General features: G+C 35.8%; 5 protein-coding genes across 7 annotated transcripts; 3 read left to right on the top strand and 2 right to left on the bottom strand.

Moving 5' to 3' along the window:
- The first annotated feature begins 24 nt into the window (after positions 1-24).
- nmba (neuromedin Ba) lies at positions 25-1575 on the top strand. Of its 2 annotated transcripts, XM_042743949.1 has the most exons (3): positions 25-1055; positions 1137-1333; positions 1447-1545. In XM_042743949.1, the coding sequence occupies exons 1-3, from the start codon at positions 893-895 to the stop codon at positions 1501-1503; spliced, it is 417 nt and encodes a 138-aa protein (XP_042599883.1). In that variant the 5' UTR covers positions 25-892; the 3' UTR covers positions 1504-1545. The 2 variants fall into 2 exon arrangements, with proteins under 2 accessions (XP_042599883.1, XP_042599882.1); XM_042743948.1 differs by having other exon boundaries at positions 25-1333; positions 1447-1575.
- A 1494-nt stretch (positions 1576-3069) lies between these two features.
- Positions 3070-9791, top strand: LOC109086617 (protein KTI12 homolog). The gene is made up of 9 exons (XM_042743947.1): positions 3070-3316; positions 4426-4477; positions 5146-5198; positions 5490-5545; positions 5631-5710; positions 6738-6897; positions 6997-7059; positions 7212-7280; positions 8597-9791. Exons 1-9 carry the CDS (start codon positions 3166-3168, stop codon positions 8738-8740), a joined length of 828 nt encoding a protein of 275 aa, XP_042599881.1. The 5' UTR covers positions 3070-3165; the 3' UTR covers positions 8741-9791.
- A 699-nt stretch (positions 9792-10490) lies between these two features.
- On the bottom strand, positions 10491-11324 carry ch25hl1.1 (cholesterol 25-hydroxylase like 1, tandem duplicate 1). The gene is given in 1 exon segment (XM_019122623.2): positions 10491-11324. A coding segment is annotated over 1 exon segment (834 nt).
- A 1918-nt stretch (positions 11325-13242) lies between these two features.
- Positions 13243-23178, bottom strand: LOC109109017. Of its 2 annotated transcripts, none has more exons than XM_042743945.1 (12): positions 23017-23178; positions 19888-20595; positions 18177-18236; positions 18043-18095; positions 17814-17958; positions 17313-17677; positions 16084-16312; positions 15777-15894; positions 15222-15333; positions 14959-15070; positions 14127-14239; positions 13243-13793 (listed from the first exon to the last, which is right to left on the bottom strand). In XM_042743945.1, the coding sequence occupies exons 1-12, from the start codon at positions 23176-23178 to the stop codon at positions 13721-13723; spliced, it is 2250 nt and encodes a 749-aa protein (XP_042599879.1). In that variant the 3' UTR covers positions 13243-13720. The 2 variants fall into 2 exon arrangements, with proteins under 2 accessions (XP_042599879.1, XP_018977669.1); XM_019122124.2 differs by lacking the exon at positions 23017-23178 and adding an exon at positions 22344-22565.
- A 174-nt stretch (positions 23179-23352) lies between these two features.
- On the top strand, positions 23353-25239 carry ch25hl1.2 (cholesterol 25-hydroxylase like 1, tandem duplicate 2). Its single transcript, XM_019122127.2, has one exon. The coding sequence runs from the start codon at positions 23764-23766 to the stop codon at positions 24592-24594; it is 831 nt and encodes a 276-aa protein (XP_018977672.1). The 5' UTR covers positions 23353-23763; the 3' UTR covers positions 24595-25239.
- The last annotated feature ends 540 nt before the right edge of the window (positions 25240-25779 follow it).

Genomic DNA, 25779 nt, shown 5'->3' with positions numbered 1-25779 from the left:
TCTGTTTGATTATGTGTAGTTTGTAACTAACTGCATGACTCTTACTGTAGATTTCTGCCATCATAACCAGTAATAACCAACTCCTAAATATAATGTAGAAACGTAACATTTTCTGTAAAGCTGCTTTGCAACGATAAGTATCGTAAAAAGCGCTATACAAATAAACTTGAATTTAATTATATTAGGAGTCACACAATGGTGTAAAAAAAAAATTCCGCCAGTGATTACGAAGAAAAGGCAGGTAAAACAATGAATTAAATATGACATTTTTAAGTAGGAAAACTGAAATAGTATTTTATTGCTAACAGATTACACAGGCTTTGTTTTATTTACAACTACCGAAAAAAATCATGTTTTACAGTGTATATAGTCTTCATACTGCAGCCAGATGTATATCAAATGTATTAAAAAACGCATAATATATTTCCTACAAGTATGCTTTGAAAATGTGCAGCTTGTTTTATTCAAGCACTTCATGTAAGTACAGATTAGTATCTTTAAATTCATCTTTATCCTATGATTCATATGAACTAGATAGTCTATTAAAAAATTATAGTCATAGTTCCTCAGAACTATCCTGTCTTTATTACATAGTCATAAATGCGATTCATAACTATAGAAATGTAAGCTTTATGAATTCGCAACGCCTCAAAACGTTTTTCCATTCTATGAATTCAATTAAATTGCATGCGCACAGCCAACGCACGTCACATAGCGTTTCCCATCTTCATTCAACCAGACTAAGCGTTCTCTGTCGTTATGTGAGTTCAGTGACTAAAACTGTGACCTCAGAGGCGTTTGGCATCCCACCCCACTCTGTTGATATAAATACCGTACGCCGGTAGAAGAACGAAGAGCGTTCGCGACCACTTCTGAACAGTTACTTGAGAAGATGGCTGTGAGTTCTGAAGACGGACATTGCAGATATAGACTATTTGCTTTCATTATGCTTTTTAACGTCTCGTTAAGCGCCGCGGTCAGTCTCGATTTAACTGAGCTGCGAAATAAAGTTTCCAAAATAAAAGTGCATCCACGTGGGAATCTCTGGGCGACAGGTATGTTTTCATTTAATCGTCATGCAATTAGAATAAAACTACTAAATCAGTTTCCCGTTATAATTGTTGGTCTTCTTGCAGGTCATTTCATGGGCAAGAAGAGCATCTCAAACAGCCAGTTCCAGGACTCTCCATTCTCCTCAAAGCCTCCCAGGAATACTTTGAGAGAATCAGGGAGTGCAGAGGATTTGAGGGAGCTGATCACTCAGGAGGTGCTCAGAGCTGCTCTTCAGGCTCAGCTTCAAGATCTAAAGAGGACACAAGATGTTTATAATCAGGTGATTAGAGCTATTTACAGAATTGGTCAACTAAATGTATGAAGTTAAAAAAGTAAAAACTGTGCATTGATGCTTTGTGATTACACATTTTATTCATTCTTTTTTTTTTTCAGGAGACAGACTTCATGGTAAAGCTTTTGAAAAGCTACATTGAAAAAAGGAACCTATAGTGACATTGCTGTTGATATAATTGTAATAAAATGATATTTTGACAACCCTTACAATTGTGTAGAAAATCCGTGTGTGTGTGTGTGTGTGTGTGTGTGTGTGTGTGCTTTTAATGGCTTATTAGACAACTAAATATTTATTAATTATTCAACTGCTGTAACCGTGGCTGGATATCTGAAAGAATATAATGAATGGGTGGATGGATTGATGGATGAATGAATGCATTGGGTAAGTTATTAAAATAAAACCTGTATTTTAAAAAAGCATATGAAACTGCAAATCAGTCTTATTTTACTCTATTAAATTAGCATTATGCTAGTTGCACCTAAGATTGTACTTATTTTTTCTTTCAAATGAGCAACTATGACTAAGCAGACATCTCATAGAAACTAATGAACAACACTGGAAGGATCATACACTAATTATGGTAAAAAGCTCCCACTGAGAGCAGCTTATCCTCCCTTTCCCTGATTCATGCAGGGCTTTGGAGCATTTGTACACTGAGGTAAGGATTTTTTTTTTTTTTTTTTTTTTTTTTTTTTTTTTACCTTTAAAATTGTTATTGAATAGTTATGTGAGATTGGTTACAATGGACACTTTTTGGTTAAATATAGAGCACCATTAAAATGTCTCTGCACACTATGAACAAAATGTTTATTTATTATAATATTATTATTGTTACAATTATTTCTAATATAAGCCTACGTATTACAATTATCGAGATTTTGACTTTTTAGAATTAGAAAATGGAATATTAATGTTGCATTAACATGGATATACATTAAAAGCAACTTAGCTTACTAAAACATTGTCATTCAGCCTCATGTGTATGTGTGTGTGTGTGTGTGTGTGTGTGTGTGTGTGTGTGTGTGTGTGTGCGTGTGTGTGTAAGGAGAGATCCTTGAAAACAGTCTTGACAAATAAAATTGATTTAAAAATAAGGGCTATTTAAAATTGTAAATAATGTCCAATTGTATGTTTTTATTGATTATAGCTGTAATAAAATAAGTGTGTGTGTGTGTGTGTGTGTGTATGTGTGTGTGTGTGTGTGTGTGTGTGTGTGTGTGTGTGTGTGTGTGTGTATGTGTGTGTGTGGTGGTTTTGTGGGTACTTGCACATTCAGCATTCTGCATACATGCAGTATAAATAAGACATACAAGCAAACTGCAACTTGAAAAACAATTCTTATTTAATATACTGTTTTAATGAACAACAAAGCTATTAATTAAAATATCTCTAAAAAGGCAATTCAGAAAGTTTTTTTTCCTTTCAGCTGATGTAGGATATAGAAAATGCTCTTTTTTTATTTTGCAAATGTCATCATTTTGTCTTAGAGAGACAGTCAATCTGTAATAACGCATTTAGATGTTCAATAATAAACCTGAAAACATAGTAGCAGATCATATGTTTATCCATCTCTGTTAAATGATTTTTACCCACCTTTGGAAACTCAAACCACTCAAAACAGTTTAATTACAACAAGAAGTCAAGTATTATGGGAACTGTGTTTATCTGTGTTTATTTTACCTTCTGACCACTGACCCGTAGAGGGCAGCAATGCACGGAGCAAACAGCACACTACATGAGCGCGAAGAAGAAAATCTCGCACGCAGCTCTGTAGAAAAGGATGAATCTCCGCCCGTCATCCAGACTGAAGTGTTAAAATGCCTTTAATAATAATGTGTGGTTACCCGTGCAGTGGTAAAACCCGACGAGCACATGAACTGAAAGAATATTTCACGCAAAATACAGAAAGAAAGGTTCATATAGTCGGAGATGAAGATCAAGGGCTTGACAAGAACTCTGTATATTCAGGTAAGAAGCTGCTGGAAGTTTATGATGCATCGCGGTTTAAAGATATGTACTGATATAAGTGTGTGTCAGGACAATAATGAAGCCTAGATCCATCTTCCTGAGAAACATGTCCCTAGTTTAAACACAGTATTACACATGTGCGCTAGCTATCCTGATTGAAAAACAAAGCTCTTAAACCTGCCTGAGATGAGATGGTTGTTGGTCTTACTTACCTGTATATATTATAAGCTGGTTTGTCAAACTTTTACATTTTACATTTAAAAAAAAAAAATGTATACTTCCAGTTCATTGCAGTGTTGGAGAAAGTTACTTTTACAAGTGATGCGTTACAATATTTCATCACTCCATAAAAAGTAACTAATTACGTTACTTAGTTACTTTTTATGGAAAGTAATGCGTTACGTTACTTTTGCGTTACTTTTAAAATCTGGACAGGGCTTGCTTGTTTGTTTTTGAAATAAAAAAAGTTCTATTTTTGGCAAATATAAAAGCATTTTCACACCAAAAATGAAATTAATAAGCCTCAGGCTGAAGGGAAAGGAAATTTACGTCTGTACAGTAAATTGCAGAAGAAGAAATTTCAACAAATGTTTGTCTAGAGTAATTTTTGCTTATTAGTATGTTTGAACTGGGCCATCAAAGGTCAGAAGAAAACACATTGGTTAATTGAATGGGATTAAATACATAAAGGATATTTGTGTTGTTTAACATTTTATTATAGCAGGTTTGCGTCATATTCTTAGTTTCAATATATTTATTCATTTTTGAGGAATACCGAATCTGTGTTTTTTGTTGTTGTTTTTGTAATTGAGATGAATTAATGCATATTCATATTTATTTTAGAACTACAGTAACATCATCTGATTTCTCTCAACATGGGGACATGAGAGCTGTCAATCAATAAATTGGAAAATAAAAGTAATTTGCATTACTTATTTGAAAAATTAACTCAGATATTCTCTTGTAAATTAAAAAGTAATGCGTTACTTTACTAGTTACTTGAAAAAAGTAATCTGATTACGTAACTCGCGTTACTTGTAATGCGTTACCCCAACACTGGTTGTAACTGATCTGAATCTATCTGCAACAACAATGATATTTGACTACAGATTCACAGAAAGAGAAGAATCTGAGAGGAGCACTGAGAGCTGAAGTGGAGAGGTGATTGTTTCTCTTAAAATGTCTCTGCTGTTATTTAAAGATGTAAAAGAGTCAAACTCAAACATAAGAATGATAATGGTCAAATGACAAATAAGGATGTTCAAGATGATAAAAAGACGATCTAATTTAAATCATATGTGCTAAAGTCTTATAATTGTATGTGCAACATTTATTCATGTTTTAAAAAAAACAAACAAAAAAAAAACATTTATGCTGTTGTATCATGATGTATTGAGTTGAGGATTTATGAATTACTGCATTTGTCCAGAACAAAATATTCCTTTTTCTAATTATTATTATTGATTTGAACTGATTTTGCACTTAAAAGCACCAGCTCTGTTATAAAGAAAGGAAGTATGTCTAATCTTATTTACATTTTTAACATTATGGATTCCAAGAAAATAATTTTTAAGGTTCATGCGCAAATATAAAGTTGGAATGCCACGTGTTACAGAAAAATGAAGACAAAACGTGATGTTACAGGTCCTGCTGGGAATCATTTTACACCAGTGATTATATTTGTTATATAAAAGGCTATAATTCTTTTAATAATACATTTATATAATTATAATTGTATAATAATTGTAATTATGCACTTGCATTAGAGTACAGTGAGCTACTTTTGATTGAAATCATTTTTCTTTGTACTTCTTTCTCTTTGTTTATAGGAAAGTAAATAAAGACGACATTGTGATTCTTGATTCCTTGAATTATATTAAAGGTAAGTCTGTTAAAATGAATACATCTGTGCCTTTTATATATATATATATATATATATATATATATATATATATATATATATATATATATTGTTATATGTTTAGTTTTATTTGACCTTTAGAAATGATTGATCCTGTACAAGAGTACAACACATTTCTTAAAGTGTTATATTGAGTGACATACAGACTTGAGCATTATAATAACAGAGCTTGGTCTAACAGCTGGTGTTGCATGAAGCACTCTTGATTTCAGTCTGGTGTTTGATTGAGGACTAATTTGGTTTAATTTCTAGGCTACAGATATGAGCTGTTCTGTCTTATCAAACATACACAAACACCCCATTGCTTGGTATGTGAACTCCTAAAACTCATTTCGAACGCATTTCAAACTATTTTTGCATGCACTTGTTCACATACCTCTATAACCCCTGCAGGTGTACTGTTTGACGTCAGCTGACGTGAGCTCAGAATGGAATAAAGGCAGAGAGGCTGATTCTCGGTACAAACAAGAAATGTAAGCATTTCTTGCTTTGTTTCTGTGTAGTTATATTAAAGGAATAGTTCACCCAAACATGACAATTTACTGAAAATGTATTTTGGATTTTTTTCTTCATTTGGAGAAACTCAGCATTACATTACTTGCTTACCAATGGATCGTCTGTAGTGAATGGGTGCCTACAGTATGAGAGCCTAAACAGCTGATAGATCAGCCATAGTTTGAACATAAAAAAGCATTTTGATGATAGAACTGTTTCCACAAACATGCGACATTTTGCTTCGTAAGACTTTAATTGATCGACTGAATTGGTGATTACTTGTGATGTTTTTATCAGTTGTTTGGACTCTCATTCTGACGGCACCCATTCACTGCAGAGGTTCCACTGGTAAGCAAGTGATGTAATGCTACATTTATCCAAATATTTTCAGATGAAAGATGGCCTGAGGTGTGTAAATTTAAACAAGTTTTTTGGTTAAATTCCTCTAGTTGTGTGTTTCTGATATTAGGTGTACATTACCATTCAAACATTTAGGGTCAGATAGATGTTTTTTTTTTTAAGATAGAAATACTTTTATTTAGCAAGTTTGCATTAAATTAATCAAAAGTGTCTGTTATGTTACAGTAATTTCTATTTCAAAATATCCTGTTTAATTATTTTTTATTCATAAAAGAATCCTGAACAACATAGTTTTCAAAAGAGAAAAATGAATAATAATCAATGTTTCTTGATCAAATATCACCAAATCCGTTGCTGAAATCTGATCTTATCCATCACAGGGAAAAAAAAAACATTTTAAAATATATTGCAATAGAAAAGTTATTTTGATTTGTAATATTTCACAATAGGTGAAAAATTAACAACAATTGTTTTTACTACTAATACATGCACACTTGTTGAAAACAAAAGATTAAATAAAAAAATCTTACTAGCCCCCAAGCTTTTAAATGGTAGTGTATTTTCAAAAGTTCATAACGTTCTAAAATAAAGATGCTACATATATTATCTAAATTTATTAATCTCTTCTGTTCTTTTAAACACCAGTCTGGATGCGCTAATACTGCGCTTTGAAGCCCCTGATTCAAGGAATAGATGGGATAGTCCACTCTTTACTATTCAGCAAGAGGACTCGCTTCCATTCGAAGCCATCTGCGATGCGCTTTTCAAACGGAAAGCACCACCACCTAATCAGTCCACGAAGAACGTAAGAGTAATGCATTATGCATGAGTATATATTAGCATTATGTACTTTTTATTGCCCTTAAGTGGATATTAAAACCTGTTTCTCTTTGCATTTTAACAGCAACCGCTCTCATCCACAAACTTTCTGTACGAGTTGGACAAAGTTACTCAAGATGTCCTAATGGTACGATTTCCATCACTTTTAGGTGTTCTGTTATAAAAATAGAACGCGTTCAAAGTCATTCTTTCTGTTTCATTGCCTACAGGTGAGTGTTTATAGTTTGCATTTGCATAGCAAGACCATCAGTATCAATAGCGTGTTGTTTTATGTCTCAGGCTGTTCTTGAGTCACAGAAGACCAGCGTCCCTGGAGATCTCATTTCCATTCCTGGAGCCACAGAGAAGATATCCTTTATTCTAGCACGTTTAGCTTTAGCTTTGAATTTCTTTTTTTCTTTTTTCATATGGGAGGAAATGTAAAATTGTTGTCTTGCTTTGCTGAGCCACCCATCATGGCTATTTGATATATCTCACTGTGACAACACAGGAATGTCCTACCATACACAGACAAAGCATTAGAAACACTTACAACATGAAACCAAGATCACGTCTGGAATTTTAATAAGCTTGACTGCAACTTCCTGACAGAAAGTTAATCCTTTTAATGTTAATTGAAGATGTGTTTGTAGTAATAAACAGGTCCAGTTGGACCTATATGAATGTAATGAATACACAAACATCAAAGAATGTAATTTCTTTCTGATGCAGTTGCAGTTTGCTGGCCGTCTGTAAATGCTTTAGCATTTAGACATGTACAGAGATAGACCAGTGCCGATGGACCTTTGAAATAATACATCATTCAAAGGGGATATTATTAGAAATAACCGATTCTTTGTTGTCTTGCAACTAGGTTTCCAGCATATGCTACCATTCGAATGTTTAGTAAGAGGTTAGTAAGATTTTTGTTTTTGAACTAATTCTGTTATTCTGCTCACCAAGGTTGCATTTAATTGATCAGAAATACAGTAAAAAAAAAAAAAAAAAAAAAAAAATTGTGAAATTTATTTAAATATAAATACGTAATTTTGTCCTGTTATGGCTAGTGCTGGGTAGTAACTGATTACATGTCATTTGGATTACGTAATCAGATTACAAAAATTAAATACTCAGATTATATAACATTTTAAAATGCTCAGAATTTAAGTAATTATTAGCTTTTCATCAACTCGTGAACCCAAGTTTGAGAAACCCTGGTGTAATTTAATGTTTAATACATTTCATGTTAATAAAAAAGAATGGAATATATTATAGTAATCAAAAAGTAGTCAGAATACATTACTTAATGTAATCCAATAGATTACATTAGTAACTAAAATTTTTGTTTTGTAGTTTCTAATCAGTTGTGGACTATAATGTTTAAGTTTTTAACTTTAAAAAATGTCTTAATGTAATGTTTAGTTGCCATTACTTCAGTGTCACATTTTAAAGTGCTGATTTGGTGCTCCATTATCAGTTGAAAGCAGTTGTGCTGATTAATGTTTTTGTGTTTTGTTTTGTTTTTGTTACCACAAATCCTTTTTTGTTTCAGGATTCTTGGGTAAATAGAAAGCTCAAAAGAACAGTTTTATTTGAAATGTAATTTTTTTGTAACATTGTGAATGTAATCATTTGCTAATGCAATGTACATTATTGTACCTACCCAGTTTTCTTAACTTCAATACATTGAATTCACGAGAAGTCTTAACATGGTGGAGTTGAGGAAACTCCGACGTCAGTTCATCAGTTACACCAAGATGCATCCGACAGAGAACATTGGACAGATTGCCAATATGTTTGTGCAGTATCTTAATAAGAGTATGCACTAACAGGTGTTGTTTCTTTTTAGTTTTTGTCATTCTTAAGGTCATATTTAATGTTTTTAAGTTTCAAGCATTTTAACAATGTTTTGAGTGCAATAAAATTTGAACTCTTTTAATGTCTTTCTATATTCATGATGTGTGCGATCTTTGATATTTACATCAACCAGAGAAGTGATAAAATAGGAGGAAACCTTATCACCTACCAACCCAAATAAATAAATGAAAACTCCCAACACAGGTCACTATTCAGAGGATATGTTCTCTTTTCTCATTGTTTTCCTCATTCACAGTAAACATGTTGGGAATTGTTCAGCTGTAGTCTGGATGTTTGACTTCAGTGGTTCACAGACCTTGAAATGAGCATAAGGTTTGATTGAAGTCATCATTGCATACATACAGATGTTTTCATGCTTCAAATGTGGAAGGGCTGGTAAAATGAACCATAAAACTCATTGAGATGCTGACAATTAGTGTTTTAAATGCAAGTCTTTTGTTTATGCCTCTGGGCAAATGTAAACGTTTGGAGAGCCATATTGACTCTTCCGTTAGTGAATCAGGCCAGCTGTTCATGTGCAAAAGTATAATCCAATGATATATAATAATTTGAAGAAGACATGCACTCCAATAACTTCTGTCATGACCTCTCAGATTTGTTTGCATGGTGAATATAGCAACAGGTTTGTGTTGGTTACATCTGTTGTCAGACTTTTTATTTATATTTTTATTATTTATTTGTATATTATAAACACATAACAAGCTGCTATCATATAATATCTAATAACTAATACAGAAATCTTTTGAATGGTGGTGTATATGATTAAAATTAGTCTGAGACTTTGCATATTTACGTTTTCTTTACTCTTTTTCTGTAAAGATCTAGTGGCACATTAATCCACACATTAAACAAACTAAGCATTATGTAATTAACAGTTTGATGAAATGCTGTTGAATCATTATGAATCTTTACAAAATCTCTCTCTTTGCAGAGTTAGAGCTACTTTTCTCTAAAAGCAGTTAAGTGTTTACACACTGTACAAGTGTTATCTCCATTTCAAAAAGATTTGCAAGGAAATAATCCAAAAGATAAAAACCATTAAACAAATAATCTACAATAAAATCTGTAATAAACTCTTGGTAGTGATTTGGAGGAAAGCACTAGCTTTAGGGATATTGAAAATGCCCTTATCTTTAAACATCAGTAATCGGGTTAGTTACCAGATATTATGTCGTTTTACATAACTACTCTAAAGCTGTAAAATATTAGACCATTGGCTGTAACTAATGCGAAGACAAGGGTTGTTATGTGTTACCACCTTCTGGCTCCTGGTTATTGGAATAAATTTCAGATTTAGAGATTTTGCTATATGTGCTTTAAAAAAATCTATTTATTTTCTGCATTTCTCTTCTTTGCTAGCATGATTCCAAATCTAGTTGTCTGATAAACCTGATATTGTATATTACGAATATTGTTGGCTCTTTGACTAAATGCGTTTGTTCCTCTTTTGTAAGTCACTTTGGATAAAATATTTCAATTATATACTGAAAACTTCAAAAAATTAACCATATAAAAAAAATAAAAAAAATATTTAATCTCCTCAAACCAAAACACAAAAAATAAAAAAAAAGATATATCTTTATTCATTTGAGCATATAGAATGCAGACAAAAATACAAGAATAGAAAAATACAATGTTTATATAAGAATTAAAACTCTATATATACAACAATTAAAAAATTAAAAAAAACGAAGAAGCCTACTACTCCTCATCATCATTCTTATTAGTCTTTCTCACTGTTACAGCAGTGCCAAAGAGTCTGCCCCAGTGACTAAAGAAAGGTGCAAAGTTGCTGCTGGGTTTCTGGTGATGTATATCATGGGCCATCGCTCCACCAAGAAGCCCAAAAGGAACCAGGGGGCCAGGTGAATAAGGCAGGTTGTAGCCGATATGGTCTTCCACAGACATCCAAATGCAGAAAACAGAGAGAGTCCATATTGCCAAAGGATGGCACTTGAGCAGGATGGGGTTGCTCCAGAAGCCCACCGTCATCAGCTCCAGAGCGCTGAGGTGCTGGGTGGACCAGGAGAACAGCGAGATGTAATCATGATGGATGGCGTGGACCCATCTATACAGGTGAGGGTTTTTGTGGTGCACCAAGTGCCAGAAGAAGTACTGGGTGTCAAAGATGAGCAAAACACCCAACGTGCCGGAGATCAGTTCCCATACTGTTGGAGCAACTGCAGGTAGTGGAGGCACAGGCATCACCACGTTGGATATCAACACAGCCAGAAGCACAAAAACTAGATGATTGTACACCGTCGTTCCCAGAGTTCTCAGCATCATGCCGATGGTGGGACAGCACTGCTTTTGGATCTTGTATTCAAAGATAGGAGCTCTCTCTCCAAAGACATCCAGGAGGGCAAAGGGGATGCTGAAGATGAAATAGCAGGAGAAGGCGAGCAGCACTGGGAAGAATGGCTTATTCAGGGAGGTGTAGTGCTGGAACAACAGGTAGTCCCACAGGGGCTGAAGAAGATGGTCAGAAGCCTTGGAAGTTGGGAGCCGAAGAGCAACTTCAGTGATGTTCTACATCCTGCAGCTAGATTGAGCAAATGCAAGTGAATGCTGATGGGAATAACCCAACCACTGAGCCAGACTTGGACCTCCTATCAAGCCATAATAGGGCACTTTCTCTTTGGTTTTCTCAGCCAATACACCACAACCCAACCTTTCCAAGACATGAAACGAGACCGCTAGCAAACAAATGTTATGCAGGATTACTTCCTTCAAATCCTGGTGCAAAAGAAAAGCTTTCCCAATAACCCAAGTCTCTTTAGTGTCTGGGTTATCGAACGGACCATTTCTCTCCATTTTTCTGAATCTACAGCTGGTACAACCAAACAGAAATAATAAATAAAAAAGGTTAACTTTACTTAGATATTTAAATGTAACTGTTACCAAAAACCTAGCAAGGACCTTCTGTGCGGTTGACAAAATAACTGTTTCCACCAATTCTACTGCTTTGGTACAACCAAATAATTAAATAGTAAACAAAAATGCATTTAGATTTGAATAATAGTTCAAATGTAACTTTACCTATTACCAGTAACATGGCAAGGACCTTCTACTACTCAGAAGACAAAATAATAAAACAAGTCAACAAAGAATCAAGGGTGTGTAAAGTTTTTAACAAAACAAATAATAAAATTCATACAACCTAACAAATAAGAAATATAAAAAACATCTAAGTAAAAACAGCTTATTCAGGGAAGTACAATACATAATAGCTTGGGTACAACCGAATAAATATGAATTTTAAAAATCATGTAAGTATAAATAGTAGCTTGAATAGAACTTGTGTTATTATCAGTAACCTAATAAGGACATTCTATAATCCAGAAGACTATTTACACCAATCATTCTGTTTCAAAGAATCAGTAAACTTTTTGAACTGGGTCATTTGTGTAAATTAATTTATTAATTTGTCTTTTGGACTATATGTAAACATCTGTTGTGTATTTCTCATAGTTCAGTCATAAAGCTCTAGATGGCACAGACTGATAGGTCATGCAGTCTGCTAGCAATCACATAATTATAGCACAAGCTCACAATTCTTCAGCCAATGAAATTTCTTGCTCAACATTTACAGCAAATAGTCTGCTTCAGTGTTTGCTAAAAGCTTGTTCTACAGCGTGCTATCCATAGACTGTATAAAAACATGGATGTAGTGTCCGTGACATCACCCGTAGATTCCTGAAGAGAGTTTTTGAAGCTCAAAGTGGGCGAAGCGGGCGTCGCCATCTTGGCAGCGCTTCTCACTCCCGGGTAATCGAAAATGGTCAAAGAGGCAGGAGCTGGTTGCAGAAACCACGCCCACCTAGCTCGACGGTGATGACAGCAGCGGCAATCCACGTCACTCAAGTGGCTACACCTTTAATTATGCAGAGCTTTAAGGCTTAATATAATTTAAACGGATGAGTTATGAAAAAATTCACCCCCCTCACAGTTGTCATGAAGGGCAAAATTAGCTATATAGACCAAAACCACTTTTTGTACCAGGCTGTAAACATTTTTTTTCTGCTGTAAAGTCAGGCATTTTAACATGGGGAGTCTATGGGACTGACTCCCTTTTGGAGCCAGCCTCTAGCAGCCAGTCGATGAATTGCAGTTTTAGTCACTTCCTTGTTGGCTTCACAAGAGAGACCGGAAGGTTGCCGCTCTGTGCTATCAGAGGTCCTCTGAAACCCTCCACCTCCCCCAGCTCCACCTGTCTAGATCTGCTATGGAATTTATGTATGCCCATTCATACAACAAAAACACATCTTACATGTTCAAAGCAGCAGCAGTGTTTGTAGCAGATCTAGTCCACCTAGACCAGCGTTGTCATATCAGTATTTTTTAAACATAATATTTTTTAATTATTAACATTTTGCAGATTCAAAGCGGTTTAAACTTATGACTAGAACTGTCCATATCCCATTCCATATTAATAATAACAACAACAAAAATATATTTTTGTACATAATTTTATTTCAATTGCAATCATAGAAAATGCACAGACATATTTTGCATTCCATATTTTGCTTATTACAATTATCCATAATTTGACTCTGTTGCATTTTGAAAAGAAATTAACAAGAGAGAGATGTCCAGTGACTAAGTAAAAATAATAATAAAATCTCACATCATAATGATTGTAACCTTTAGCAAATTTCTGAAGTCTAAATGTCTTTTGACTAGCATCATTTCAGGTATTTGTAAGCAATCTAAAACCAAAGCTGTACTGAATTTATGCACATGTAATATGTTTTTTTTCTACTAGCAAACAAAAAGAGAGGAGATGTACAAAAAGTGGGAACAGTTTCCATGCTAAGCTGAATATATGTATGTGAAATCATTTGAAAAGAAATCTAAAAATGTGATTTTATGACTTAAACATGTTTAAGTACCCGGCCATGTCTCATCTGATATAAGACCCCTTGGCATCTTTAATTACTTTTTTCTTTATTATTTTTCTTTGGCACTGTTTTACATGTATTGGCGTATTTTTGCCGGTCATTCCTGTATGGAAAAATAAGATAATTAATAATTATAAATGATAAGTTCATATACCATTCAGAGACAAAAAAACCCATGATCAGGCCATATTTGGTCCAATTTGTTTAGAACACATGGGTGCAAAAACAACAACAACAACAACAACAACAACAAAACAAATACCATATTCTAGGCTTGTTAACAACTATTAGTTTAAGGTTAAATGTGACACTGTACATAAAGTATTGATCAAACAAAATATATGGCATTGCAAAAAATATAACAGTAAGTAAATGTTGTACTATGCTATATTTCACTGCCACAGGGTTTATAAAGTAAAGGGAAATCAGCACATACCTGCTCATCTTAACCTTGTTTCTACAGCCCTGCCCACCCTCCCAGTGGCTTGTGAAGGCCGCTCTTGTCATCATACTTCCACAATTAATGCATGGTTTACCATTGCTGTATGGCTAGAAGAAGAGAGTTATAAGTATATTAGAAACCAGTGGTTCTCAACTGGTCAGTTGAGACCCAAAATATGTGTTCAGAACAAAAACAAAACTACATTGAAATGCAAAATGCAATCATTCCTATATATTTTTTGTTAATGTCAAAGGCCACTCTAATATTTAGATGCAAAATCATTTGCAACAGACAGTTTGCATGTGGAAGTTCACATGAAGCATGGATAAACAGTTTGTGCCAACCACTTTGTTTACATGGTAAATTATTTTCTTGAAATATTTAGAATCAAAGCGATTTTTCCAAAAAATATTTACAATCTAAAATCATTTAGAACTAAAAATATTTTCATGTTCAGTTCATTTCAATAGTAAAATTGTTTAATTCTAAATGTTTTAGATTCTAAATGCTTTAAGAAATGTAAATTAGTTTGGTATGGTGTCATCATTTGATGTCCAATGGAAAATCTAGATACTGTAGAAAAACCAGACACAACATGTCGCCGACTCTTCCTTGTTTTGGGAACTAAGGTTTGCGTTGTTTGTCTTGGCAAATTTGGGTCAAATCCTTTTTGCTGCACTCACAGTGTTGTAATATTTCCAAAAACCATAGTTTTACCACAGGTTTAATCTAATTTGTCTCTAATTTCAATGCAATATCTGGGTTAAGGGGGTTTAAGGTGAAATAATCCTTATCCAGTCAGCCGGACGGCTTTTCTCCTGCTGACCTGCTCTTTTGCACAATAACCACAGATCATTCTGGTGGCAAGCTCCATCGGATGGTCCTGATCTTCATCATGGCACACGTCACATGGGTATGCCCGACCACAGCATGGAAATCTAGCAGAAGAGACAGTTAATACAAAACAGCTGCCCTAAATATGAGCCAAGGACACTTTATAGGTCAAACAAGAGATGTGGCGGTACACAAAGCTTTCTGTTACAAAATAAACCTCTTACAGACATTCTTACAAATGTTCCTGGTAGTTACCTCAGCCACCGCTGACTTTGTTTGAAATGCCTGCAGGCCCCTTTATCAGGTAGAGGTTTCCCTTGCTGAACCGCAGGGTCTCTGTAGCGTTGACTGTATTGGGCAGCTGCACCTGTAAATTCAGTAAATAACAATAATTTGTTACATTTATATGCTGTTTTTCACAATCAGTGCACTTTACAGAGAGGGTCGGGAATCTCCTTAACCTCAAGGCATGCCAGATAACAGTGGAGAGCTGAGAGATACCTTAGGACTTTTAATGACCACAGAGAGTCAAGACTTCAATCTAAAGTTAAATAACAGTGGCTTTTTACAGTATAGCGTCCCTATATGGGGCAACAGGACCCACACAGACATTGGTTAACTACAGCAGCAACCTTTGTTGTACCGGGGGTCTCCCGTCCTCGTGTGACCAGACTTGAACTCGCAAAGCTTCAGTGGGAAACCTGGTGCTGGCGGTAAATAATCCCTCCCAGCGAGACTAACTCTAGGACATCAGTGCACAAGAAACAAGAACTGGACAGAATCAGTGAGGATATAGGACAGGGTTCAGACCTGTCTGATTTCTGGGCTGTGGCTGAATGAACTGGAAACGTGTCGCCTCCACAAAAATGCTGAGTTTGGTATGACAATGTTGGCAGTTTTGCTCCCAGTTTTGCCCATAAGTCAGATTCTAGAGAAAAGAATAAAAATAAAAGTGAGAGATAAACAATTGAAAATAATATCACAAGCTTATCCTGATGAGATGAAACATATTTCTGATGAGATGTATTTATCTGACAGTGTCAAATTAATGTGTTAAATCATTATATAAATGAAGTAAATGACGTCAATTGTCATCTCCAGTAAATCTTCATCAGACCTGAACTGTGTCCTCCTTGTTGCAGTTAAGGCAACCCACACTGAACACAGAGTCCTTCAGTATCAGATCAACAGGTGCAACTGCGTTAAGGTCCAGGTAGCCCAAAACATCACTGTAGTGGTGCAGCATACTGGGTCTGAAGGCAGCCCTGATCCCTGCTTGACACTTCTCACACTGAGCAGTACAGGCCAGACGCCCCGTCAGGGTCAGGTCAGAATCAACTTTACACCTACAAGGAGGGGCACATGGTTACTTTGCACTCTCGTCTGTGGGCATTTTGTGAAAATCAGTCCTCTAAAGAAATAAGAGGCCAAGTTTGGACATGGTAATGACATCAAACTTGGGTGACCCAATCAGAAATCGACAGCTCTAAATAGAGGTACATTTAGATACATTTAAAAAACGATCTGTGATCCAATCTTATAAATGAAATTCGGAGATGGTGAGAAATTTTGCGATTACTCACAACAGCAAAGGACTGCCCACTAACCTTCCACACAATCATTCCTTTACTAGCTTTAGAAACGTTGCCTGGTATAAAAGCTAGGAAGGGATACAATGCTACATTTGTGTATTAACTTTAAGTTGATTTTTGGTTCTATTTAATAGAATATTAGTTTTAATATATTTTAGTTTCACAATGCCCTGTCCAAAAATGTCACCATCTGGATTTAAATAAGCAAATACATAAGGTTTTAAGACGTTATTGCAGTGATTAATATGTTTCTGGCATGTTGTATATTTGGCAGCAATTCTTTTAACTCTAATACTGGACTACCTCTAGCTTTCATTATATTTTGCAGTCTTTGTGGCATTGTGCATTTCGACAACGTCAAGAAAAATCACAGCATTTGTTTCCATCAAGAGTTGCATTCATTTTGGTAAGATTATAGTCACAATTAAAAGAAAACAAGAACATTAAAGGCCTGTTTCCATCAATAACTGATACCTATAAAGACAGCTATAACAATAACCATATTAGTGTCCATGCCAACAGGCAATAACATTGTGTTTATTATAAGCACACACTGCAGTTATGTGGTCTGCTGCTTTAACTGCTCAAGCTCTTTAAAGCCAGGTGGATTCTGCTTGTCAGTGCTTTTACTGTTCATCAGCTGGAAATAAGTGTGAAATTTCCTTGGTGTAAATGCACCTTAAAACAGCAATCTGTCTTCACTACTTGTGACAGGATCATTGAAGATGTAAATACCAGATATAAAAAAATTCACCTGTTGCACTTCAGGGACACTGAGATCTCTTTAGCTGCCACAGTAGCTATTTGTTCTCCCAGTTTCAGACCCAGCAGTTTGATTTCAGTGCCTCTCCGTCGCTCTCTTGTTTTTATGTTCTCCACCTTCTGGCTGCCTTCTTCTCCATCACTACCAAAAGCAGTCTCATCCTCTTCCTCCGCATTCTCTACTCCAGCTTCACCAAGCTCTTTTTCCTCCCCCTCCTCTCCTGAAGCCACAGTGAGCGACACTATACGCTGAGGAGTGTCCGATTTCTTGGATGTGTTCTTAAAAACGGTGACCTTGATTTGCTCATAGGGGACAAACTGTATTCCAGCCTTCTCTAGGTCAACATCTTTCTTCATCTGAGAAGAGAGATTCGAGAGTAACTGATACTGCATCTATCCATTCACTGACCATCTGATGCATACTTTACACACTGATTGGACAAGCTCTAATCTGATTGGCTGATTTATATTCTCAGATAAGTGGGAGTCTCACCTGCCTGGCTCCCTCAGTGAAGAGTTTCTCCATACTACGGTCCAGCCAGCGCAAGTACGGCCTAAAGAGCAGCTCGACTCTTCCCATCAGCTGATTGGTGGCATGTTTAGCCTTCAGCCATTCTTCTGAGGAACTCTGCACATATCTACATTCACAAAGAATTAAATAAATACACTTACTGATTTCAGTTCACATTTGCATGTGTATAATCAGCAACAGTTCTTCTCACCTCCCCATGACTGATGGCAAGTTCTGGTCTCCAGGGATATCCACAGTGAAAACCTATGATACGTTAGCTTTCATTAGCAAAAACATAGCATATGTTTTAACATCAAAATTCTGAAACATTTCAAACATACACACCTCTTGAGGGTAACGCTCAGGAAAGCTGACCATGATGTCTACTTCATTAAGATCAAATGGCTGCAAAACAGAAAACAACATTGATGTCTATGAAACTACTGTTGTTCATGTCCAAACTTTTCATTAGATGTGCTTTGCATTAAATTGAATCTGTACATATAACTATAAGTCATCTATTTGTGATCTATGTAGTAACATGCTTGCAACTGCTGATTTTGAAAATGCACAAGAAGCTCTTTTGCGTATAGCATGTAAAATGGTACAAAAGTCAAAATAAAAGAAAATTATTAATTGACATCATCAGTATAGCTTTGTTAGTAAATTTAGTATAATACAACATAATTGTCTCCAGCATGCCAGCAAAAGTTTGGAATAATTAAGTTTATTTGATCAATTAAAATATCAATACAATTTAAAACAACTGTTTTCTATTACTACTATTTATCCCAAACCCCAAAGAACAATACTAGTTTTTTAAATTATCTTTGTTATGTGTCTTCTAATGTAATCATGCTGGGTGATTTAAACATTCATATTGACAATGAAAGTAATGCAAGTACAACTGATTTTTTCTCTTGTTTGGACAGTTTGGACCCTAACCCTAACCCTAATTTGCTAACTTTACTACTCACTCTAAAGGACACACTATTGATCTTATAGAAACCATAGCGGGGCCCCTGCTTACTGTACATAAAGAAACACTTGCTGACCATATCCAACATTACAAAGATGCATTGTCCAAAGCTAAATCAGAGTATTATTCTAATACAATTGGAGCTAGTGAAGGGAACTCTAGATCTCTTTTCTGTGGTGAGTTTGTTTTTTCCTGTGTCGACCTGACTCTCTGCTGTTGAACACGTATTCTACCGAACTATGCAACCATTTTATGAATTTCTTTGAGGCTAAGAATAAAAAGATTCATTAGCAATTACTTTCCTACACTCTATTTTTATTATATTCACTTTACCAACTGCTGCAATATTGTGTCATTTCCAGAAATCTAAACCTACCACTTGTTAGCACGACCCTTTGACTACTAGTTTAGTTAAGCCTGTCTAACCATCTCTACCTTCATTAATTACTAAAATTATTCACTCTTCACTTGTTTTTGGTTCTGTACCTTGGTCTCTTAAAACTGCTATTATTACCCGTATAACCTAAAAAATCAGGTGTTAATTCATCAAATATAGAAAATTACAGTCCAACTTCTAATTTGCGATTTATTTCTAAAATCTTGGAAAAATGTGTTGCAACTCAAATTCACAATAATCTCTCCAATAATAAATTGTTTCAGCAATTTTAATCTGGCTTTCATCTCTACCATAGTAAAGAGACTGCTCTTGTTAAAATTACTAATGATCTGTTATTGGCAGCTGATTCTGGTTTATCAACAATACTTATCCTTCTCAACCTGAGTGTGGCCTTTGATACCATCTCGCATAAGATACCCCTGGAAAGGTTAGTTTCTATAGGGATCACTAACACCCCCTGTCCTGGTTGCACTCAGTTCAAATTTAAAACTTTTCGATCAAGACTATCTACAGTTACCACTGGTGTCCCTCAGGGTTCAGTTTTGGGCCCACTGCTATTCATCATCTATTTACTCCGTTTGAGAGTTGAGATAAATTCTGAGGTTTGAGAGAAATTCTGCAAGATAGTGGCACTCCAGGAACAGCTTTGGACACCCCTGGTCCATACAATAAGTGTTTACCCAGTCAGGGTCCGTGGCTTGAACTGTGAGTCTGTAGTAGGTCAGCTGTCCATCTTCTCGCTCCTGCACAATGAGTTTGTCTTTCGGAAATCTCTTTGTGAGCTGAGCGATCTCGGTGGCTCTCAGCTGCTTGCAGACCTCATCAGTGAGATCAGCCAGTTTGACCTGCTCTTGACTTTTAGCTGGTCGTGTGGTCGGAGCAGAAGGCCTGAAGCTGCTCCTCTCTTTCGGGCCGTGAGGCTGGTCCTCCACGGGTGGAAATTGCTGTGGATGAAAGAAGCGACACCGGTCCTCCATTGCACAAAACCCAGACAGGAAGTAGCGGCAGGGTCGTCTGGCTCTCTGTTGTTTCACAGGAGCAGTTCTGTGGCTGGGTGGAGGTGGAAGCTCCTCTGTACCAGACTGTCCATTTTCCCTCGTCTGCTGCTGTGGGTCTGATGGGTGACCATCCAAATTTCCTTCTTTCCCTTTGAGAGTTGTACCATTCTCTTCGTCTTTCTGTGCACTCGCAGGTCTTTGATGAAGAAAGCGGCACCTTTTCCCATAATAGCATTGTTTGCCCTGAGAGTAGAAGCGACACAGTTGCTGCACCTGAACGGACTTCTGTGAAGTGTCCTTACAGCTAATCTCAGTATTTTGGCTTAAATTGCCATTTTCAGTGTCAGCTGACACGGATGAAGAGGCTGGTTCATCCCCAGGATCCAAAGACTGTGAAATAAATAAAACAACTTGAAAACATGTTATATGACAACATTCTCACATGAACAACATGTCACTTCAATGTTTGATGTAGTGTTTTTTTAAGGATAGTTCACCCAAAATGTCTTCTTTTGTGTTTAAATTCTAACTGTGAATAAATTAATGAGGCCCTTGAATCTTTAAACAATGTTCCCACAATTATTTTTTTGTAACTGTTCAACAATAAAACACTAGTGTATTTGTGTATAGAGTCACAATAATAATCTGCTGAAAATATCATCTTCAAACCTAATTTACATGATTACTGTTATATTGTACCTTAAAATACCACGGGTTTTCCTGTAAACGTGCTATTACATAAAAAATGTTCTGAAAGTGAACATTGAACACACTCATGTACTACTACTGACTAAAAGTCTGTCTTTTAGACAGTTTGTTTCAGTGAACCTTCACAATAAAGATTCGATAGCTTTTAAAACTCTCTAAAGGTGCATCAGGTGAGTCACATCAGGTTCATTTGTTCATGCAAATTCGCAGCATTGACCCACAGAAAACTGCTGGTTTGAAAGTGACTTCTGTGCAAGCTGTGCTTCTTTTGACAACAGACAACTGACCATTTTGCTGACCAAAAACTTCTGCTAATTTGACCATAACATAACACATCCTAATGAAGCCACATGTAAGCACATAAGTGAGAGTTGCTTTCAAAGCACAGCTTAATGAAGCTTCACAACACTTACGAATCTTTTGTTTTGATCAGTGGTTCGAAGCCTGTATTACACTAGCCAAGTCAAGTGATTTAAGCAATGTAATTACATGTAAATGTATAATTATACCACTACACTAATAAAAGAACACAAATTAAACATTTAAAAAATGTACAAATTATTATATACATTTTAATAAGCTATATTAATATATATTTCAATTAAAAATCCACAGACTGTCTGTCACTATTTTCCAATGACACTAAATTAGATCAATTAACCTCAAAACTGTTTTGACTGATTAAATATCCTAAGTGATGATATTCTTCATCTGGTCCCGGGAGACATCTTATATACACACACACACAAACACACACACACACACACACACAAGTCAGCAGGTGAAGTGGATCAAAACCTTTTATCAAAGTTGTCCTAAAACAAAATGTGTTCTTGTCTTAGGACAACTTTGATGAAGTTTTTTGATCCACTTCTAATGTTGACAGCTGTATAAGAAGGATATGAATGTATAAGAATATGTATTCTTAATTATTATTAGATTTCACTTTTATGAATATACCCCGTTTTGAACAGCAGGTGCCGCCAGCCTGTGCTGTTTCGAAACGACTGATAATGATTTAGAAAGAGTGAATCATTTTGCGAAGCAACTGGTTCAGTTGATTCAAAATTTCAAGAAGCCTAAATTAATTTCTCTCATCACTCATGTTCATTCTGATACGTACTAACGCTTTTAACTTGGTCTTTAAATTATGCTTTATTACTAAAATCATCTTAGATTAACCATATCCAACTGATTCACTCAAAAGATTCGACTCCCAATTCATTGACGAATCGAACATTTCTACCACGCACCGTGGGTTCAGGAAGTCCTGCTAAACCTACATTTCGACTGTTTAAAATACGTTATCATGTTGGTTTGGTTTACTTGTGTTGGCGTTTAGGTGGACTGGACCTGACAATGTTGTTCTGAATTTAAAAAAAAACTCAAAATTGCTGGTGGATGTCAGCTAACAAATGTTCGCCACTAACCTGCACCACATCCGCACTTTCTGACTCCATTAGATCGGACAGCACACACCTTGTAGTCACTGTAAACTCTCCAGTATTTCAGTACTTATTGCTGTCGCTCTGTCTCAGTACGTTAACGTTTATGTTAGCATAAACATGCGATATCGTAAGATTGGGAGGCATTCGTTAGATATTCGTTAGAAACAAGACGCTTACTTCCTCCAGGAGGCGCTTTGCTGGCTCACAAAGTCTAATTGTGAATTCATCCGCGTTCAAATCTTAAAACAATTCTTACATTACTGGAGACATTTCTACACTAAAAAGTGTAATCGTTTTAATCTATTAACTGGTACCTGACATACCAAAAAGAGAAATTAAAATCTGCTCAAGCTACCCGTGCTAAATTATTTTTTAAAAAAGCTTTACGATGTAATCATGATGCGCTGTAATTGGCCCATCCTGACCAGCGCGGAGGAAAGTAACATGCACTACGTGACACCGTTAGCGCTATACTTCAGTATCATTCTGGAAAAGGTGTGTTTCTCTCTCGGGCTATGAAGCTGGTCCTGTGGAAGCCAAAAGCGGTCATACACTGCACAAAATCGATACAGGGAGTAGCGACAGGAACGCCTGGCTCTCTTTTGCTTTACAGGAGCAGTTTTGTGGCTGAATGTGGGCGGATGCTCTTCTGTACCAGACTGGCTGCTGTCCCTCGACGAATGCTGCTGTGTGGCTCTGATGCGTGACCGTCCACATCTCTCTCTTTTTCTTTGTTGAACTGAACTATCCTCTCTCTTTCGTTGCGCCTGCAGCTCTCTGATGAAGAAAGCGGCCCTTTTTCCTGTAATAGCATCATCACCTCCTCTGAGTGTAGAGACGGCACGATTGCTACACCTGCCTGGCCTCATAATTAAATAATTTACTTCGGAATAATATCAGTGAGACATTTTAATATTCATAGATTTCAAAATACACAGTAAAGAATTGCATATTTGGACCAATCATACCTGACCAATTAGAGACAACGTGTGGGCCAAAGCCACGCCCATTCAATCCAAGCTATGCTAATCTCCTTTCTATTTACTGATTCTTTTTCCATCGTTTGACTTAGACGTCTTCGACGCCCTCTTGCGTCACGGAGTGGAAAGACAACAGCGCATGTCCGGACAACTAATAAATTCACATCCAAACTGTCTTAAACACACCTTTTATTCCTAGAATCTAAATAAATATATGTATTACATTGTATAGCCTAAGTAATGTCTACCATACATCCCTCAAACACCTAAATAATTTAGAAACCGAGTAAAGGTATGAATATTTCAGTACAAAGTCATTAGATACCAGGTAGGCTACCTGAGCCACACGAAACTTCCGGGACAAAGCTATTTTAAGTTGTATTTGTTGCTTTAAAAGAAATATAGTCGATCAGTTACTGAAAATGACACTAGTTGAGGTGTTTGAGACAATTTGGGAGACCTTCCAGTCAAAAGACTCAGTTTTGCAGCCTGTGTGGGACTATGTGCGACTCAACCACTCTGAAACTCTCCGGTCTCCTCTCTTTCCTGTGATTCTGACCGTAGCGTCGTATTTCATTTTTTGTCTACCCTACCTAGTCTGCGACATCATGGGACAGAAGTGGCCAGCTGTTAACCGGTACAAGATCCAGCCCGACAAGATGCCCACGACTGCGATGCTCCTCCACTGCAGTGGAGTTACTCTTTATAATCATGTGCTTCTGGTGTTTCCTGCAGCAGTAGCACAGTGGATGTGGAGACCTCCTGTGCCCCTTCCTGAAAGAGCACCTACATTGCTTGAACTTGCAGGTGGGGTGACTGGAAACCTTCTTCTTTTTGACTTACAGTATTTTATCTGGCACTTTCTGCATCATAAGATCCGCTGGCTGTATGTGACTTTCCATGCCATCCACCATAATTACTCCGCCCCTTTCGCTCTGGCCACACAGTGCCTTGGTGGATGGGAGTTGGTCACGGTGGGCTTTTGGACCACGATCAACCCCGTTCTGCTGAGGGGTCATCTGGTCACCACCTGGATGTTCATGGTGGTCCACGTCTATGTATCAGTGGAAGACCACTGCGGATATGATTTCCCTTGGTCCACGTCTCGTCTGATCCCATTTGGTGTTTATGGAGGTCCGAGCAAGCACGATGTGCACCACCAGAAACCTAATACTAACTTTGCACCCCATTTTAGTCACTGGGATAAACTGTTCGGAACTCATGCTGATTTTAGTTTTGCTAAAGCTCAGTAATGAGCATGCATGTGTGTAAATATTCAATTTGCATGTTTGGTTGCTTCAGGCAGAGCTTAAACAATGCAGAATTTATAACTTCAGCTTTCACTTTGACTTTATTTATATAGGAACAGTATTAAAAGCATGATTTTAGTGCAGAAAAATGTAAATAAACAAATTAAAAATAAAGAAAAGAAAAGAAAACAATGCATAGAGATTATAATAATATAATAAAGGCTAATTTGCATATCATAAACACAGGTATAATTAGTAAATTACTAAAAACGAGTTAAAATTTAAGTTGAGAACCTTTTACAGAGATGAATCTTCTGGTAACATTATGTCTGTTTATTCATTTAGAAATCAACTTTATGTTGATTATGAATTTTAAGCAGCTTTATTATATTAGCATTTAAAAACTAGTTTTATATATGATACATTTATACAGTTTTAAAATGCATAATAAAAAAATGACATCAGTTTAGTCTATTATCCATATATTTTAAAAGCTTTTTATATTGTGACCTTTTATGATTTATCACTGTGTTACTTCAATGTGTTACTTGCCCTTTCTTTGAAATTATTTGTGAAATTTAATAGCAATTTCTTGAAAATTGTTTCAAAGGAAATCTTACAGTATTCTTTTATTGTTTATTTATTAGTGATTGTGGAATTTTTTTTTTGTTTTTTTTGTGTGTGTGTGTGTTTTGTCCAAACTGTGGCACAATATGAAATACAAAATCATTGCATACATAATAAAGTGAAATACAATACTATATATATATATATATATATATATATATATATATATATATATATATATATATATATATATATATTTATTTTTTTTTTTTTTTTTTTTTTTTTTTTTTTTTTTTTTTCTTATAAAACAGGTGTGGAAAGGAAAATATGTAAATGAAGATATTTCTAATTATTTTTGTTTCCTCCTGCATAGCATGGTAAACTCAAAAGCAGATTTTCACAAGAGGAAGTTTTTTTTTCGTTTCTATTTTTAAAGGAAAGCAGATTTGCATATGAGTGTGAAAAAGTAGATCGCAAAGCAGTTACCTCTCATTTCAAATCCTAATTTGAATCTTTGTGTTGTTAATATTCTTCTGTTGTTTTTCAATACTAAATGTTAATATATAAACATTTGCTGTTTATTTCATGAAATAGTTAACCTTGAAAACCTTCCTGCAGTCT

The sequence above is a fragment of the Cyprinus carpio genome, chromosome B18 (assembly GCF_018340385.1).
Source record: "Cyprinus carpio isolate SPL01 chromosome B18, ASM1834038v1, whole genome shotgun sequence".
NCBI lineage: Eukaryota > Metazoa > Chordata > Actinopteri > Cypriniformes > Cyprinidae > Cyprinus > Cyprinus carpio.
The sequence above is the reverse complement of the archived record's forward strand: the minus strand, read 5'-3'. Positions and strand labels throughout refer to the sequence as shown.